The following is a 19,805-nucleotide window of genomic DNA, read 5'->3' on the forward strand; positions in this document are numbered from 1 at the left end:
ACAAACTGTGAATTGCTTTGGTAAGGGAGTTGAGGCCCCTTCATGGACAAATTGGGTAATGCAAGTGGCTGAACTCATGCGAAGTGACCCACAAACTGCTACAATTCGAATTGTTTCCCCTGGAGAGGCTGTCCTCAGAGACTTTTTGTACTAATGTGTATGATTTATCAGGACTTGGGAGGTGGAAAAGGTATGAGGAGGTGGCATTGTTCTTGGAGAGTGTAACTCAGCTCAATTCAGCACTATTTTGCAGCTTAAATCCTTCGGGGGCCTGGGAACATGTGAAAAAAACAGGTGGCTGGGCAGTAGAGGTGGGATGGAAGGAGAAAAGGATGAAACTAATTATTGATTCTTATTTCATCATGGCAGAAACTTGAAGAGGCTGAGAGGAGAAGCCAACACCAGCTTGAGAACCTGGAACGAGAACAAAGATTCTTGAAGAGAAGACTGGAACAACTACAGGGTCCTCAGGAGATAGAGCGAATACGAATGGACAGCATCGGATCTACCATTTCCTCGGATCGCTCGGACTCGGAGCGAGGTGGGTGTCACTGAACTAGCACTGAATCCCCAGGACTCTGCAAAGCAACGGCTCGAGATTCATGCATTTCTTGTCTCTCAGCTGACCCCTTCGTATGGCCTTTGGTATTTAAGCACACATATGCACATACACACAGACATCCATATATGTATGAAGAATTTAGTATCTAATTTAGTCTGGAAGAACTTGTCAACTTCAGCTGTTTTCTGTGGCATTTAAAGTGACCTGTTTCTCTGAAAAGTTCTCTAAAATGCAGAACCATTTGTTAGGAAAAATAATGTGATCACAAGATGATAGCCAAATACCTGATGGCAAAGTTGAGATATCTGTTGTGTTCTTTGGTCTACTGAATCTTTTGGTGACACAAGGAGGAAAATCTAAGAAGATATTAGTGGGACTGGAATGAGTGTTGCAAAGCAGCATCCAGCTTCTCATTCTGTATTTGGGTCATGGTATAACCAAGGTACCATGGTATAACCAAGCAAACTGCCTCTTAAAATTCCTGGAGTCATTCTACACTCCCCATCTTTTTTTTTTTCCAAGCTTCCCAGAGAGTTCATCTTCTCAGTTAAAACTGGATAGAAATGATCTGAGTGGCTAACTGAAATTATCTGAGTTCAGATAATTTTATTATTTTGAATATCTCTGCTGTGGAGAGATACTTAGGCACAATAGATGGTTTGATATTTATTGACAGACCCAAAGATGCTATGTAGTTTGGGTGGGAGTCTGTAGTTTAAAAAAAAAAAATCCTGAATAGTATGGGAACAAAGATGTCTGGTTACCTAGATTTCTGCTTCCTGAGTCTTTCTGAAAAATACAATTTATGTTTTAAAATCCACTGAGTGTCTCTGAGAGTAATCCAGATCCCCGTGCTAATGCATCGTGATGCCCTGAGTGGTACCAGCTTTGACAATGTGATATCAAGCAAGGAGCATGTTTCAGGGTAACTTCATGCTCCATTTTCTCTCCTGCCCTCTTTTTTCTCTGTTTCTGCTTGTTTCCATCACTGGGGTAGTAGAGCTCTGAAGAAACAGTGGAACAAGCTCAGTGTATGGGGTGTCCTGCCTGTGTTGACAGTGTGGCCTGCACGCTGGAGCAGGCAAATCCCTTTGCCAAGTCCCTCAATAAAACTCTAAGCTGATATCTGGTATTTGTATAAATCATGTCCCCAGCCCATCCTGCCAGCCTATAGCTTCATCCCTGACTGGGGGAGACCTGGCAGGTCGGTGGCTTGAAGGGACATTTGGGTCTGGTGCTAACCTGTGTGCATTTCTTTCGTTTTCCTTTTTAGAAGAGATTGAAGTGGACGTTGAAAGCACAGAGTTCTCCCATGGAGAAGTGGACAATATCAGCACAACCAGCATCAGTGACATTGATGATCACAGCAGCTTGCAGAGTATTGGGAGTGACGAGGGTTACTCCAGCGCCAGTGTCAAGCTCTCGTTTGCTTCCTAGAACCAAGTGAGACAACAGTGCAGGGCGAATGATTTCACTGGGGTGATCAAACTGGGTCTTAGATGCAAGTATCCTCTTTCAGAAATGACATATTGACAGCTAGTCCTGGAGACACATGTATATAAAGCTTTTTGGGCAAAGGAAGCCTCCACAGAAACCCACATGTGTTTATTTGACTGTGTTACCAATCCCAATTCCTGCTGGCAAAAAGTTAGACCAAACCCTAGTCCCTTTGAAGTCAGTGAAATCCGTTTGTTTCTGTGGGACCTGGATCTAGACCTTAGCGATGAAACACTTTGTTTTGAATTTATTTGTTTGAAAGAGGATACTAGAAATTCATCCCTCTCTTTCTGTCATGAGATCTGAGAAATGTCACAATTTCTTCTATTGCATTCAGGTTAAACAACCTAGTTTAGGCCCTTCTGAAGAGCTTTTGTGGTCCTAAAAGGACCATGTCCTACAATTTATCACAATCCAGTGCTGTCACAATGTACTAGGAAATCTAAGAAGGCTGACGTAGCCTAGTAATAACAACGACAATAATGATTAAGGTCTCATTCGGTGCCCAGAGAGAGAGGGGCAGCAAAGAGATGTTCAGGAGAGAACACCATTCAGCTCAGCTTTCTGTTGGACATCATTTAAAAAGCGAGTACCTCTGATGCGTGGCTAAAGCCAGGGGTGCACGCTTGTAATCTACCAGCACATCGTGGGCTGTGTCACACGCCTCAGGCTGTGACACCCACGGCAGATCTCCCGGTAGATGGTGCTCGTACGCGGGCACACGACCAGCTGAGGACAGAAAGAAACCAGCACATCCGAGAGGTGATATGCCCGAAAGTCATGCCCAGATACTGAGCCACTATGACCTTTTTATTTGAAGAGATTTTTTGATAAACATTTGTAAATGTGTTGGGAGGGGAAACACCCCGAGTCTGATGTGTCTTTTTAGAGCTTATCCATACGAAACCTTAGATGTCTTTTATATGAATTTACGCCATGAAAAGATCTCTGTTTTGATGAAGCACTTGACCCAATGAAATGCGAAGATGCTTTTTTTGCCGTGCACACAATGGATGAAGGCTGTGCTAGCTGGAAGAGGCCAGGTTTGGTGGGGGTTTCTTCGGTTTTCTTTTTAGAATCATTCCCTTTGCTGACTTTCAAAGTTCCAGTCCAGTAGTTAACCTAGTTAAGCTCAGCACGTCTCTCATGTTAATGTAACGTTTTGACTGCACGTCCTGTTCCCAAGGGCCTTGCCATCTTACCTGTGCAGGTGCTGTTAAGAGCTATTATAGCAAATGTTTTCTAATTTTCTCGGAGATGAGCATTCTAACCTGCACTTTGAGGGCTTTGCTTTTTTTATTTTTGTCTTTTTAATGGCCAGGATTATTTTGTTTTCCAAGTTTTAAGAACCTTAATAGAGTCCTCACCTATGGCATTGTTTGAAACGTTGTATATCCTTAAGTAATTTAACTACCCCTCATTACTAAGAAAAAAAGAGGAAAAAAATGCTTTATAAAATTCATAACTTATTGCTGATTTGAATGGGTTGTTAATTTCAGTTCTTTAGATTTTATTTTATTGTTTTACGTAGGGTTGGGCAAAAAGAGGTAAAATAAAATAAAAAAAAAATAAAGACAACTATATTTAGCAGTGCAGTGGAATTGTGTTTAAATGTTAGCATATGGTCCCCATTAAAGTAGCACTTTAACGCCATTAAACATTTCTGTATCTGAAATGAGTTGTGTTCTTCCATCTTGCTCATTCGTATCACTTTAGCCAACCTTCTGTTCTTCTTGTGCCCTTCGATCCTGCAGTGGGAAGATCCTGAGTGAGTCTGCTGTAGAGTTTTGCATTATGATAAGTTGCCTGTGTTTAAATATTCTGATGTTTCCCCACTTTCCTCCAAAATGTGTCATCCCCTGTGAGAGGCATAACACACTATAATCTTTCCATGGCTGTAATGAATGATTTCTGTGTGGTTTGGGTTTTTAAAATTAATTTGCTTACTAAATCTGGATCAGGTTGCTGTTGTGAAATCTGTTTTCCCTTGCGTGTGTGTAATCCGGTGGCTCTGTACATCTGTTCTGCTTCCTTTGGGGGTGACCTGGCCAAGTGGGACTCTGCCATGGGCTGAGTTGAGCTCTAGGTTAGCGAATGGAGCCCAAGAGTTTTCAAAGAAGAAATGCTGCTTGGATTGATATTTGGGGTCCATATAATCTCTGAATGACACAAAGTTTGGGACAGTCATCTGAGTGGTGAAAAGTGGGAAACTTCAGCTCTAGCAAGGCCTCATTTATTTATTCATTATTATTCTCCTCATAAGTGTCGACCACAGGCAGCCCTGGTGCTGAGCGGCTGAATACCAGTGGGATTCACTTATTTACAACCCTTTTTCTGTAGCTGTCCCGGCATGTCCTCCTTCCTGTTATTCCTGTTTGTTTTAAATGGCCACTTGTGAAAGAAATACCACAGCAGAGAAATCCTGAAGGAATTCAAGGGGTGGGGAATGGCTTTGCTCTCCTGGTTGGGATAAAACAGTGGTTGGAATAAACGTATCTGAAATGTTTGCTTGGATGCTCCAGAGCCAGTTTGGCATCTCCTACCTTTTCTAGTGTTGTGGCCTTGAAGGGGTCTGGGTATCAAGTGCAAATACCATGGGGATGATGTACAGGAGGTGAGGTTCCATCAGCTGCCCCTGCCTCACCGCTCAGCTGGCAGCGCTGGTGCGGACAGCGAGAAAACAATATTAAGAGTGTTTATGATAACAGCTACAGACAAGAGGTTGTTTGCTCTGCTGGAGGATTCTTTTGGCAGGGCTTAGCCGACTTCAGCTGGGGCTTGGAGAGTTTCTTATGTGATGGAAACACCTATTTCTGGCTTTTTGAGGTTGCTCTGCACCGCTTTATTACTGCACCAGGGACTCTGGCTTTTTCTGTGTTGTTGCAGCTCATGCAGTCTGTCACGCTCCTCACTTTGCTGTTTGTTGGTCTGATGTGTTGTGCTGACACAGTCAAGATGACTAATTGGCTCAGAGAAGTTGCTATAAATTACTTTTAGATGATTGTACAGGCCAATTTGTATGGTTATAGAGGTCATCAGTTAGGTGATCGTAATAGTTCCTTCTGCTTAAAAATGTATGAATCTCCCTGTTGTGGCAAGCCAGAATAGTCCTGTGTGCCCGATCTGCTTAAGATCATGTCAGTTTTCAAAGTATCACCAAAATTTCTATGGTCACCCTGAAATCTTGTAAAACAGAGCAAGTATCTGAAGGTGCAAATCCAAACCCTCGAGGGTCAGGTGTCTCTTACCCTTTGGAAGCTGAGATGGTCCCTCACACTGCTGAACTGTAAGAGATCCAGTACAGCAAGTCACTTTACTAATTTTTCCCCAGAAAAGTACTCACAGAAACTTTGTGTTCTGTCCAAACTCTGCCTTAAAAAAACTATATATATATATATATAAAATTCATTCACCCCAAAAGATAAAGACACCCTGTGTGGGTTCCCAACTCTGATATATTTTAATCCACAATGGTGTGGGATTTGTGCTGCTTCCGAGGCCTCATTTTACTCCTTTGCAAGTAGAGAGTAAAATGAAACACTTCACTCGAGTCTTCTCTGTGTCCTGAGGTGTCTGCCCACCATATTAACTGTGGTTTCATCCAGAACAACACTTCTCTCACCACATGGTAATTTGGTACGGAATCAGGTTTTCCTTTCATCTTTGCAAAATAGCGTGAGGGTTTTTATGGTTGCTATTGTTTTTCTGCTTTATTTTTGTGTTTGTAGGGTAAGAGAAGCCCTAAATCTATTATCTGCTTAATTTTACAAGAATAATATTACTTTTCCTGTAAAAACAGAATTGGATGTGCTTTCCCTAGGCCACTTGCCCACCCACTATGCACACATGCAAGCGGCTCCCTCGTAAGCTCATTCTATCAAGTCCTCCCCCTGAAATTAGATCCCCAGCAGGGCCTTTTGCTACAGACAAACCCATTAAAACCACCATCCAGCATTTTCCTTCTTTTGACACAAGTGTATTACACAGTGTCATCTCGCGTCTGCAGACGAGCTGGAGATGACTATCTGGCAGCATTTGTCATGGTTATCATCCTGTGGCGAGTTGTCACTTGAAGGTCATTTTAATGTCCGTTCCATTAGAGGCATGTCAGTGAGGAAGGTGGTCTCGAATCCGTCTGTCTCAGGAAATCTGTAGGTCAATAGGAATGGGGTTAACCACACAGACCTGTCGTTTGCCAGCTTTTGCCTTGTGTTTTCTGTTTGTTTGTTTGCTACCATCTGTTTCTGGCCTGTGAGCTCCAGCCTCCTGCTTTTCTGCTCTTTGTTCTCTTTTACTTGCTGCTCACTGTATGTAATCTGTACTCTGTGTTGCCCTGTTGAAATGGGTGAAACATTTGGCTTCAGTCACGTGCACTAAATGGAGTCTTTTTGTTTGTTTGTTTTTCCCTTAGTATCATAAGCTTTTGCTGGTTTGTGTTTTCTGACACCAGGCGTGCGTCCTCGGAGAGAGAAACTGGGGTCGCCTCCTAGAAGATAGTGGTAAAACCCAGGACTTTGTTCTGAGGTTAGGGAGGTGATAATGATGAAAAGTCTATAAATAACAGAGTAAAGTCTAATTGTTTTTTCCTGGGGCTTTGTCCTGTATACAGGTTCTCTAGTGAGTGATAAATTCTGTGACCTGCTAGTGACTGAAACTCCTCTACATCTGCAATTCAGTCAGAATTGTCCTGGGGACCCTCAGGGAGAAGGCGCGCATCCCTCTTCCTCTGTCTTCACCAGTCTGCACCAAATATTTAGAAAATACTCATTTGCTGTCAAATTTGCTTGAAATTGGCCAACAGATCTAAGTGATGTTTGGGAGGATGAATGAGAGATGAGAGCGGTTGTCTGCATACACACAGTTTTCCTTTGGAGCAATCTGTTATAGAAAGGCAGGTGGTTTAATTGGGGATAATGCACAGCACTGACCTCCTGCTTCCCTGCTCATTTCCTTCTGAGAAGAGGAATGATCTTAATTATTAGGCAGAAGAAGAGATGACAGTTCTATGGGTATTGGTACTGCGGCTCTGGTACGAAATATGTAGTATTTAGGGTTTCTGTTTGGGGTGTCGCTATGACTAAAATGAAAGAGTTGTCTGTTAAGCCTCATTGTGGTCTGAACGTTGCAGCAGGGCTGTGTTCCAGCAAGGATTCATTTTGATCTTAAGGGATGTTGCAGTGTCGAAGAATTTAAAGGATTTTTATGGTAGCTGTAACATTGTGTTGCTGGTCAGAATGCGCACAGACCTAGTTCATAGCTTCACCTGGGCTACCAGTGCTGTAGCTAGGGTTCGGTTTAGCCCAGGCTACGAAATGCCTGCCATTTGACCCCTTTTCAAAAATACTTGTCTCAAAACAATGATTTGGTTTTGATCTCCTCCTGGAAGGCTTGATGGGGAAATACAAAGGCTCTTTCCTGTCCTGGACTGGTGGACAACTGTACAAAACAGCACTCGCCACCTTAGGGAATACCTGTTCCGTAGGGCTGCTAAAAATGTCGGGTTTAAAACTGAGCATCACTGTTATTACTCACAGAGCACTTACTTCTCTTTGGGAAGTTCCACCTTACAGTCTAGGTGACAGCAAGACATTTTTTGTCAGCATCCACTATGGGAAAGCTTTGCAGGTCCTTACAGAGCAGAGAACCGTTGCGAGGTGAGTTCAGCGCAGAAAGGTAATAGCTTTGCAACAGGAAATCCTGTGAGTGGTCTGTATAGCAGAGCCTTCAGCTCAAGGCTGGAGTTCTGACATGTCAGTGAAGTTGATTCATCAGGTTGTTCGTTAGCAGATCACTAACTGTACTTATTCTGCCTGCTGAGAGCCCCAGAAATCAACAGAACGTAAGTTCAAGTTGTCTTCAAAATGTTCTGTTGTTACTGGGTTACAATCTATTCCAGGTAAGGCATTTAAGAAAAATATGTATCAAAACTTTCAGTATTTCTTTGCAGTGCCCAATAGCAGAGTTAGCTCAGCTAAGTTCATTAGGCAACCCCGGTTATAAGAGGTAACAGTAAGTAAACAGAAGTGTACCAGTTTTGCTGAGTTTTTTTGGAAAGGCTCAGCAAAAATGACAAAGTCCATGAGACCCACGAGTTTTGTCTCAGGCTGGACTGTCTGTTATCATAAGGGAGGCTGATGTGCCCATTGTGTTCCACTGACTCACTGCACCTTTAGTCCTCTTCAGGACTAGTGAACAAATAGCCCTGTGATGGACCATTTATTGTATTTATTACATCAAAAGTTGAGCACATGCAGTGCATGCCAGCTATGGGAGAGGGCTGTATTTTCTTTTTGAAAAGACAGGTGGAGTTAAGAAAAGCTCACATGGCTTCCTGAAAACTTGAAGATGTTTCTTTTGGATAGTGAGAGGGAGACAGGATCTCTGTGTCACAGCTGTCCACGAAAGACACCAGGTGACCTTCCCCACTCTGTCACTGTTGCAAGATGTTCACCTATTTAATGTCACTGCTCAGAGTTGTTGCTGTAGGGTGCAGGCTCTAGTACAAATTCCCTCTCAAAGAGCCATGGAGTCAGATTATTTTATTCTTAAGAGCTTTTCTATGCAAAAGGAAATGTAATGTCTCTGCTACCAGCGAAGATGAGGCATTATGCAAAATCTACTTCATCTTGCAGTGACTTGATTCACTTTCATATACTACATTCCAGCCAGCAGATTCTATATTTACCAGCTTCCTGATCATTTACTGGCCCCCCACCATGACTACTTTTTCATAATTTGGTCAAATGTATCCAGCAGATTTTAAACACTTTATTTAATAAAAGTTAAAACATACAAAACTGAAATTAACACACTTTGTATTCATAAAAATCATCTTCTCCCATTATAGGGAGAACCTTTTTCTATGTATGGATTCTAAACTACAAGTTGTAGAGTTTAGCTTGAGTTGTGACTCAGATAACTGATGGACATTTCCACCAATCAGTGCATCAACAATTGCTGACGTGACCTGATCTAGTTAACAAATTACAGAATGAGCTACATTAACATAATATACAGGGAAATAATGGTCAGGGTTAACGGACAAGAAACACCCTTTAATGGGGGAAACAGCTGATGTACTCTCGTCCATTAACTCAGCCCTAGATTTTACAAAAATAATATCTACATTGTATACAGGGCTACCCATTAACTTCTTTAAACACGTTACAGGGTCAGAGATGGCACCACTACTGTGAGAGACAAGTAACAGAGGAAAACAGGTCACATATAAAATACAAGCAAGCAAGAGCTTTTACACATTCTTTCCTGAATAAACTTGAAGGGGCTCAGCAGCACTGTAATACGGCTGAAGTGACAGTAACACTAGGGCCAGTCACTTATTTAAGGACAGAAACTTCAGGCAAACCTGGACTGACGCACAACTAAGCAGGATCTCGGCCTTTGTACCCACTGTGCTGCAGTTGTGCGTGAGGGGGTGGGGGTGGCCCAGACACAAGCTGTTCCGTGCACTCCAGCTCTGTACCATCAAACCTGCAACATCTGCAAGAGGGGAGATGATGGTTTCTGCCCAAACCATTTCTATTCTCGGGGAGGGGTGGGCATTTTTAAATACAGTTCTCTACTTTGAAACAAGTCAAAATAGCATGTCCTATGTTTTTCTGGTTACATTTGAATAACCTCCTATTAAATTTCAATGAGTATTAAAAAAAAGGCAAACCAACACAAAACAGCATCTCCTCTGCTTAACTTGTAACACAGGGAATTCAGACTTCAATTAAAGCCAGATTTATTGTTTCTAGCACATGAATCCTCATTAGTAGTAAAGATCCTGCTGGCCATGCTCTACCCCCATTAACTGCTGTACAGATCGATCTTCACTGGATTTGTAAGGGAGGAATTTAGAACTTCTCAGCAACTCCACATGATGTATAAGCTGTGATGGAGTCTAGTGCTCCCTCTGAGCTGCAGCAGCTCTGGAATGCTGAGCTTCGCACTGGGACTACAGAAACAAGAGGGGCTGTTAAGGTGCCATTTTTATCCTACCACCACTTTTCTTAAGGAAAAAAAACAAACTTCCACTACTAGTATGAATGGAAAATTCCAGACATCAAAGGTGCAGATAACCACTGCTTTCAGAGGGACAGGTAACAGCAGTTCATGGAAGCCTTTACCTGCAGAATGTATTTGAATGCAACTACAAAAAGTTTAATGATTGGGGAGGGAGGGTCAAATCAATAGCTGGAGATTTAAGGCTCATATCAGCTGAAGCCAAAGTGATGGTGACAAAATGGACTACTCGCTATGTGCCAACAAATAATTTACTTTTAGAAAAATATAATGATAAAAAGATAAGTGTAAAGCCCTGCAGAGATGAAGCTCCACCTTTTTCCTCTGTTACTGAGGCATCAAATGCCTGACATTATATTTAGAGGTATCTTGATACTGTGTCATAGGTTTGTCTGCAATTCCGCATGTTCCAACTCCAACTTTGCCAGTTACACTCTCGGGGGAAGCAAAAATACTCCTCTTGACCTGCAAATGAAACGGAAAACACCATTTCTGAATAATTACTAACTGGCTCTTAAAAAAAAACCTAAGCAATTGTTACCATTTTAAGTGTTTCAATACGCTCACCTTCTTATTCTACCGACAGGTGCACTTTCTAAGTGCCAGCTCATGTTACCAGCAAGTGAGACAACACAGCTGGGAACTTCCAGGTACCCAAGTACTGGATGTGACTGCAGTACTCAGAACTTTGGGTCAGGCCGATAATAAAATTCACCTTCTTCATAAGATGATATCTAATAATAGTTCATAAGGAAGCCTGAAGTTTCCCACACTGGCCAGCAGCTCTTGGTCAAGCCATGATAAAAATGAAATAAGGCTTTAAAGTGTCCTTGCTACCTTTTTTTGAACTGTTATTGCCATTCCAAGGCAATTGTTTAGCCCTGTGTCTGACAGGTCATAAACACAGCAAGAAGTCAGGCTTGGAGGATTAGACAGGCCATCAGGTTCTAAGGTCCAACAAACACCACCTGGCAACTAACAGTGAGCTGAGCACAAAACCAGGCCTTTCACCTGTACAAAATAACCACATCGCACACTTCAGGATCCCAATGAACTCCCCTTAAAACCACTTTCTCCTCTCTCCCAAAGTACTGCACAGAATTCTACACCTCCTTGTTACTCCCATACTGACAAAAGTCAAACCAACCTGGCCTTTTTTGTTTTTAGAATAGGCTCTGTTGTTAAACTGTTGCCACTTGACTTTCTGGTCCTCTCTTTCCTGTTCAAGTTCTTTAATTCTCTGAGCTTTTTTCAAAGCTTTCTTCTTTTTATACTCTCGTTGCTGGGCTATCATCTCTTTTCTGGAGAGAAGAAAAAGAAGACATTTTATGTTTGTGCCTTTTCCTGTAAGAAACTAAAACCCCTTTAAGACAGACAAGCACAATAGTTTTCCGTGAGTAAATGACTAAACAAAGCTCGTAAATATCCTCCACTTCTAAGAACAAAAAAATTAAGTTTTTCCATGCATAAGCATTATGTTGCTTTTAAATATGTGGGCATAATAACAGCAACCACCACCTGATTGAGACCATGCCAAACACAGCAACCCATGGGACTGCAAGCAATTCGCTTCTGAAACATAAAAGGTACCTATCAGCACTTCTAAATTTTAGAAACATCTAGGGTTTGGAAAATTTGAATAGCCCGTTCGAGTGAAAAGCCTAAACTTTTCTGGAGGTCTGAAGGACTCTCATGCTACCAAGTATTGGACAGGAATGCGAGGAAAAGAACAAAGATGAGTTACTTTAGTAAAGATAAGGAAGTTCAAGGAATTGATCTATGCAGTGCCCCTCAGAGAAATCCCTTTGGGAACCTTGTCTATAATGAATTAAAATCATATCGCCTTTTTTCCCCACTCCAAAAAAAAATGGTCTCAGCCCTTAAAAATACCTTCCTGTGTTAGACACAGCAGGACAGTGTGTACAGCACACCTGCCCTGCAATGGGGTCAACACAGCTGTCCCAACACAGGGAGGGGGCAGAGGCCCTTTGTGCTGGTGAGTATACCTGTTCCTGTTGTTAGCCAAACCACAGCTCTGAGAACAGCCTGCACTCAATCTGGGCTGAAACTTGCAGGCTCTCTGCTCTCAAGGAAAGAGTACGCATTTTTTTCATCTACTGCTTACACACTTTATACCTTGAGATAGCATAATCTGAGTAAAACAAAGTCTATCATGTTATCTTGCCAGGATACATAACACACATGATATCGGCCACAATAATCTACCAAACATTATATGCTAGATTGATTTAAGATCCTTTTTCAAGCACACATGAAGATATTGAAGAGATATAAAATTAAAAAAAGAAGATACATTCTATTTCATTAACAGATGTTTATAGCTGTGGGAGGAAAAACAAACAAACAAAAACCCAGAAAAACCACAAAGCAGCTTTCAAACTTATGCCTGTGTGTTGCTTACTTGGACATAGGTTTGTTGCCACTGTCCTCTTTTGCTTTTCTTCCCTCCTCCACAGGCTTGAGGTTGAACAGAGGTGTAACTTCAGCGTTGCCATACCCAGCAAATGTGATCGCAGCTGTTCCATTCTCCTCATCTATTTCTTCAATCTCAGCTTCATAACACCTGTAAAGATATCATGGCTGTAAGCATGTGAGTAAAGCTTTAATACTCAGCCTTTCAACACCTACACTGTCAGCCAGCTAATGGCATCAAGTAAAAAGTTTGCAACATATCAGCCTTCATTTTCAGGGTCAATACACAAATCAAACCAAGAGATTATTTTCTTAAGGGCAAAGAGGAACAAGTACAAAGACTGGAAGCTGCTGTATTTGACCGTTAGCATCAAGAAGCAAAGGCCTCACCGTTACCAGGACTAATGATTAATGCTGGGGCCAATCTAATTAGATATCCTGATTTGGTTCTAGTTCTGGCAGGTCATGAGATTGGAAAAGCAAACAAAGCAACAAACAAAAAAAAACCCGATAGAACACTGCATTCACAGCCACAGCTGTCAGCGAATTCACTGAGTAGTTCTGAAAGACGTTAGTTCACAAGAGCAAAGCTTTAGTTCCGTTTTTCTCCATACGAAAAACAAACAAACAAAAAAACCCCTGAAGCTTTCAAAATATTCCCTCTTCAAAATTAAGTTTTCTTATGGATTTAAAATAGCAATTTTGAAATTTTAGCAGAAATCAGTCAATTTCATATTTATGTGTAAGAAAAACTTTGGTCGAACTGACCTCATAATGGGAAAGGGGAAAAAAAGACAAGCGACATTTCCAAAAATATTTAAAATAAATGAGTCTAAATTCAGAGCAGAAGGATACATCTAAAGCAAACAGAGGAATAAAATGAGTTGTTTCATAGACAATAATCCAGTTCACATTCACTAAATTAATTTCTTTTGCTATTCTAGTGGGCCGACAAAATCTTGAGTTCAGCTAGATGAAAATACATAGAAACCCAGACTGCATGAGGTAAAAAGTATTCATCTCTAGCTAGCTCTTCATGAAACACTGCTCACTTCAGGAACGTTGCAGAGGAAGTAAAGGATTAAAAAAAAAGGCAATACATTTAAGTCCAATAAGATCCACTTCAGTGGACACTCTGGCACACTCTTCCCCAACCTCTGGTTCTCTAACCCAGCAATCAGAGCACGAAGAATGAACCAATGGTGACCTAATACAGTAAAATTCAATTTTTAAGTTCTTACACAAAAGTATTTTACTTATTAATAATCTGTGACAGAAAAATTGTTCACATTTAGGTTTATTTTCTACCTAGGACATTAATAGCTACACCAAAATCTCTATGTGGTTACTACATTGTTAATAAAACCACATTCGTTGAATAGAGCTTCTCTCTAAGTGAGAATGATTGGGATATTAGTCCTGCATAAATAGTAATTTTTTGAAAGTTGCAACAGTTAGACATTTTTGCAGTATGGACAGTAATTTTAGAATGTTTATTTCAGAGATTATGAAGTCAGAATGATCTGCTTGGGTTCCCAGAACTTCACAGGCTAATGTAATGGAGATTAAAACCAAAAGGTTGATTAATTCTGTATTTACCTTATACAGCTAGTAACTTCATAGCCAAAAACCAGCATTTACAATATAAAAAATAATTGCCAGTTAGAGGCACAAACTGAAATACAGCAAGGATTTTTCTTGATAGCAATCAATTACATATATATGAATGCAATGACAAATTATGAATTATACATCCTGAATCCTTTAGGAAAGACTGCTCTGACAGGTCAATTCATGATAGTCTACCACGTATTACATAAGCAAATGGTAATTTACCAAAGCTACCCTACTTTTATAAGGCTAGTGACAAACAGGGCATTTCTGGAAAGTGACTCCACATCTCTCTGTTTTTTTCTAAAATACTGACCTTTAATAAAGCCTGTACCAGAATACCTAATATCATATTTATTTCTTAATTTCTTTTTGCTTTTAGTCACCCTAGAGGCAGTTCAAACTGAATGAAAGTCTCTTACCATTGAACTATTTCATGTAACTGTTAGAGAAGTTTTCTACACTTACTGTCCATCCTCACTCCATATTGCCATACACCTGTCCCCAACCTTCCAGGAGTGACTGGGCAGAGCAGAAGCAGAACTGTCAGAACTTGCAAGAGTTTCCGAAGGTTGTGTTGAAAGGAGATCTTTGGTTAATTCTATGACTTCCTATAAAAGACAAAAAACCCACAAAGAATAATTTTTCAGACTCTCTCACCATACATATTTTTACCCCAAGCTTACTGGTTTGGTTTTTTTTGAAGTTACAATATTAAATTCATAGCTGATGTAAAGTGGACCAACTTTGGTTTGTTTTTTTGATCATTTAACTAAACTCATTCATTGCCAAAGCAGACAGAAATATGTATGGTCCTCACTGCATTGTAGTAAAGTTACCCAAGCCCTCCTCAAAATTTCAAGAAGTAGCCTATTATTTTCACGGCATTTCTTTCTAGATTAATTCATCCATAACCACAAAGACACAGCCAGCCTCCAATAAGAAGACAAAAAAAACCCAATCAACAGTGACTGTACACGTGGCTGCATGGGATGTTGCTTATTAACCAAAAATAAAAAAATTAATCACAACACATGTGTCAGAGCAAGTGTTCAGCAGGACAGTGCTCTGAAGACAAAACATGAAGGGACATAACGCTTCTATTCTCTCTCTTGCTGGGCAGTTTATTCCCATCCCTTCCCATTTGGGACTGGCTACATTATATATAGTAATGTCTAAACCACACAACAACTACCAGTATAATTGCAGCATTTCTAAGTGATTAAACATTTTTCAGTTTACTCAAAAATATGTGAAGCACCCAGAGCCAGTGTGGGAGAGTTCCTTCCAAGACTGCCATTCTGTCAAGCCCTCTCATTTACAGAAGACACTCAGGTGCATAGTAAAGAAATTTATTTATTTAAGTCATTTTGATATAAGTGTTTGTTTTTCTCTGAATTCACTGATCTCAAGATTTCAGGTCAGGCACCCCATTGCTAATACAACAAGACAAATAACAAAATCACAACTTTTTTCCAGTTCCTTTAAATACTATTCACTCACAGACAGGAACATGCAAAAGCCCCTCCCCAACTTCCTACCAATGTTACATTTTTATTCTGTGCAGTCAAGACCACTGTTTTTCACTACTGTTAAAGAGGAGTCAGCACCTAAAATGCCATTTAAACTTTCTGTATAAGGGAAAGCAACTCTGCAGTCCTTAAAAAGAAAAACTCTCCAGTTATTTGAGTATCTCACCATGAACTATTGTCACTCTCCTAACTAACAGGAACTATTAAAATTAAGGTAAAGCTACAGATAAACAATGTTCAGTTGATGCTCAGCAAAGCCTGAACCTTCCTCACAGTTTCACATCCCAGTTCAGCTGTGGGCACACAAAGACTAGCTTGAGACAAAGCAGTAAAGCCGCTCTTCTTCATTCCTCAAGAACCTACAGGATCCTCAGCAACTGCCAAATCAAAGCTGATGTGCATTTCTATCTGATAAACTATACAACTGCCATGTATGGCCGAACATTATGCTTCTGTTGCAGCTGCTAATGTCTGAATTTCAAACACCTTCCTAACAAAAGTTCTGTTCTTTGTTTTAGAGGAGCTACTAGTTAATAAGTGCAACAGTAAGCACAATCAGTAGCAACTGTAAGCACTGAAACATCCTTACAATTACTTCTACTACTTAAATCTCCATTTTCTGTAAAACTACAGCTGAACCAGAACAGATTTTGATCAAGTTACCTAATTTGAAAGCGTTCTGCAGAATATCTAGCATTAGCCTAACTTTCCCCTCCCGGATGCAAAACCCCAAACTATTCCTCAACATATAGACAGCTGTATTCTGAAAACCCAAGAGGCATCACAGTTTGGAAAAGGTATCTTATCTCAGCAGGTCAAACACAACGCATCAGGCACAAGCAACCTGAAAGTGTGTTTCAGCTATGTTGACTGCCAGTAATACGAAACTGTTGACTTGTTCTTGCCACATCCATAGATGGCTCATTGTAGAACTCAAATGTGAATAGTTTCTAACAAGGATTCTTTGAATTTGATAAAAGCCACATACATACCAGGCTATAAATAGCAAACTTTTGGTAAACATCTTTATCTGATATCATATCATAGTGCTAATCATGCAGAATAGAAACAGTAATTTTATTGCAACCCATGGGACAGTTCTAAAGTCTTTAACAGAATAACTCGTTCAAATAAAATTTGTGAGCATGTGTTAGACTGCTACAGCGGCTCAGTACAGCCACATGGGCTGAACAGCATGGCCTGCTGCCACATCCCGTGACCCAAAGGTGTGACCCGCAGAGAATACTAGTTAGAGCTTGCCAAGGCTTTTCCTGACCAACTGGTCTTTACAAAGCCAGACAAAGCTCCACACTCCAGAACATAACACCCACAGATATAATCTCCAATTACAGAAGATGACAGCTGCCATCAATTCTACTTGATGCAAAGGTAAGTTGGGTCCTTGGGTGCATGGACACCGTCCTAAAAGCACTTCAGTGAAACAAAAAGGGAAAAGCTACATATTTAGAAAGACTTCTAATATTTATTTAACCTTTTACTCAGGAATAAACTAAGTATACCAAATGCACTAGTGCATCACTATTTCTGATAGAAAAAAATGTTTCAATTACATACTAATATTCTTTTTGAACAGAGAAAAAGCTATTTAGTTGGGACACTGAAGCATCGAACCCATTTTTACAATCATTAGGTTGGCATATATTAAGTCTGCAAAACATTATGTCATTTTCAAGGTGGAACATATGGATAGCAAACCTTTTGGGGACGAAAGTGTAAAGATCTTCCCCATTCTGTGCAGAAAGCTTTTATTAAAAAGTTTGCAAGTTGTCCTTTCACATCAATGATCTCTGCATATCAAAGCCGAGGTCGTGTTGGTATCGGAAATATCATCCCATATGGGTTTTGCTGTGCATTTTAAAAATATAAAAATATACACATGCTTTTAACAGTGTACAACAAAGGACATTAAGATGATCTATAAAGTGCCTTGTGGGCACAAAGCCTTTGTAATTTAAAAGGAATTCTAAAGATCACTGATTTGAGGCACTACTCGCACTTTCGTTGAAGCATCATTTTTATTGCTGTTATTTCCATACAAACAGTGGTTACTAACTCTGGGTAGTTTGATATATTTTTAGATCCAGAAGCTAAAGCAATCCACAACAGAAATGAAGCAGCATCTTGCACTCTCATGATAAATTTTAACAGTACTGCTGGTTTCGTATTTATATGCCAATGTGTCTTTATATGCTCAAAAATCTAAGAGACCACTTATCAGCTTAAAATTAGGCTGGTGGTCTTCCTGTCACCAAACAATACCTTAAGGACCAGAAATGACTTTTAGCTCTTAAGAATGCGGTATGTTCTCAAACGTTTAAAAAAACCGCAGATGGTAAATGAAGAATACGACTTTTCCTTTCTTATAGAAAAACCTTAACACCATCAAGGCTTAGATGTACAAGGAATATTGAACTACACTCTAAAGCTTTTATCATTGCAAATCCAAGTAACGAACAAACAGATTCTGGATCAAATGATCTGACGACTCAAAAATAAGCAGAAAGTTACAATGTTAAGCCAAATCATCAGGCTTCAGCATAGTAAAACCAACAAAAAAATAATTGTTTTCTGAGAAATGCTTTATAAAAAAACAATAAAAGAGACAGTCAAGACAGCACTGGCATATCTTTCATCACTCTGGCTAAGTTTTTAGCAGATCAGTTTGCTATATAAATTGTACATCTTTTTCACTAACCTACATGATAAGTTTAAAATAGGCCACATTTTGTGTTTTTGCAAACCATCCCTACCATAACTGTATCAAAATACGCAAAAAAGAAAGTAATAAACCACAAAGCATATATTTTTGCTGCAATGCAAACAATCAGGAAAGCTGAAACACTCGCAAAACATCCTAAAGTTTCAACTGCTCATACCCTCAAGTTCTCACCTGTAAGTCTTTCTTCAGTTTTAGTAAATCTTCATTTTCTGCATTTCCAGATAAGGCAGCCTCAACTTGCTGAAGCTGAGCTTTGTAGCTAGCTAACTGCTTAGCAAGGTCTTCTGACATCTGCAAGAAACATTCACACACACAACAGATAAAACCAACAGCCTTGCTGCTTTTTAATCAGCTCCTGTGGAGCAAGTAAAGTGGAACTGATCAATAAATAACACGAAAAGCTATTACTGAAGTATTAAAAACACAACTCACTAACTTTCAGTAACTCACTATTTGACTACAGATAGCTACTTACCTTAGTTTTGTACTGCACAACTACTTCCGAGCAATTTATAAAACAGAAAGCTTAGACATGCGCCTGTGTGCCCTGGGAAAACGTATCACTTACAGCACACAGGCAGCGCAGCCTCCAAGCACCCTCGGAACCACCCACGTCTTTACAGAACCACCGCGCACTGCGGCTTTTCCCCTCCGGCTGCCCCAAGCCACGGCCTCCTCCACGTTCGCAGCAGCGAAACCCTCCTGGGACCCAACCGCGCGGCATCAGGCCCGGCGAGCCCATCCCTGGGCCACTTGTCGGCCCGAGCCGGGCGGCTCGGGGTGCGGCGGAACGGCTCGGCAGGCGGCCTGGGCCCGGCGGACAGGCCCAGGCTCAGGCCTAAGCCGAGGCCTAGATCCAGGCTACGCCAAAGCGTAGCCGGACGAGGCCGCCGGGCGGCGGAGCGCGAGCCAGGAGGGCGGCGAGCAGCCGCCGGCTCTCACCTCGGCGGGCGTGCGGGGCCCGTGCCGGCCGGGGGCGGGCGAACGGCGCCGCTCTGGATCCCGTCGGGCCGCGGCGGTTCCGTCTCCTTCGCCGCAGACCGGGAGCGGGGGCGGGGCAAAGGCCGAGCGCGCGCCGGCGCTCGCGAGAGCCCCCCCCCTCCACCCCGTCCGGTCACGTGCTTCCGGCGCGCGGCGCTGGTTGGCCGAGCGCCTCAGCCAGATCACGCGGCCTTCGGGTCACGTGCGGGGCTCAGCGGGGCGGGGGGAGTTGCCCGTGCAGCCTCGCGAGGCCGCGGGGAGCGCGCAGGCGCGCGGGGAGCGCGTGAGGGGCTTGTGTGCGGGGCTTGTGTGAGGGGGTTATGTGCAGAGGTTTGTGTGCAGGGGTTTGTGTGCAGGGGTTTGTGTGAGGGGCGTGTGTGAGGGGCGTGTGTGAGGGGCGTGTGTGCGGGGCGTGTGTGCG

At 41.6% G+C, this 19,805-nt stretch overlaps 2 protein-coding genes across 3 annotated transcripts in view; one reads left to right on the forward strand and one right to left on the reverse strand.

Annotated features, from left to right (window-relative positions):
- MXI1 (MAX interactor 1, dimerization protein) overlaps positions 1-3,734 on the forward strand; it is a 56,251-nt gene extending 52,517 nt beyond the window's left edge. For both annotated transcript variants that reach the window (XM_080347552.1, XM_080347553.1), the window contains exons 5-6: positions 370-541; positions 1,836-3,734. In XM_080347552.1, the coding sequence (XP_080203678.1) occupies positions 370-541; positions 1,836-1,999 (336 nt within the window). In that variant the 3' untranslated portion in view covers positions 2,000-3,734. The remainder of the gene's footprint in view (positions 1-369; positions 542-1,835) is intronic.
- A 5,073-nt stretch (positions 3,735-8,807) lies between these two features.
- Positions 8,808-19,506, reverse strand: SMNDC1 (survival motor neuron domain containing 1). Its single transcript, XM_080347690.1, has 6 exons — positions 19,346-19,506; positions 18,575-18,694; positions 14,600-14,742; positions 12,510-12,671; positions 11,235-11,388; positions 8,808-10,552 (listed from the first exon to the last, which is right to left on the reverse strand). Exons 2-6 carry the CDS (start codon positions 18,692-18,694, stop codon positions 10,415-10,417), a joined length of 717 nt encoding a protein of 238 aa, XP_080203816.1. The 5' UTR covers positions 19,346-19,506; the 3' UTR covers positions 8,808-10,414.
- Positions 19,507-19,805: the final 299 nt, after the last annotated feature.

The sequence above is a fragment of the Nesoenas mayeri genome (assembly GCF_963082525.1).
Source record: "Nesoenas mayeri genome assembly, chromosome: 7".
Lineage (NCBI taxonomy): Eukaryota > Metazoa > Chordata > Aves > Columbiformes > Columbidae > Nesoenas > Nesoenas mayeri.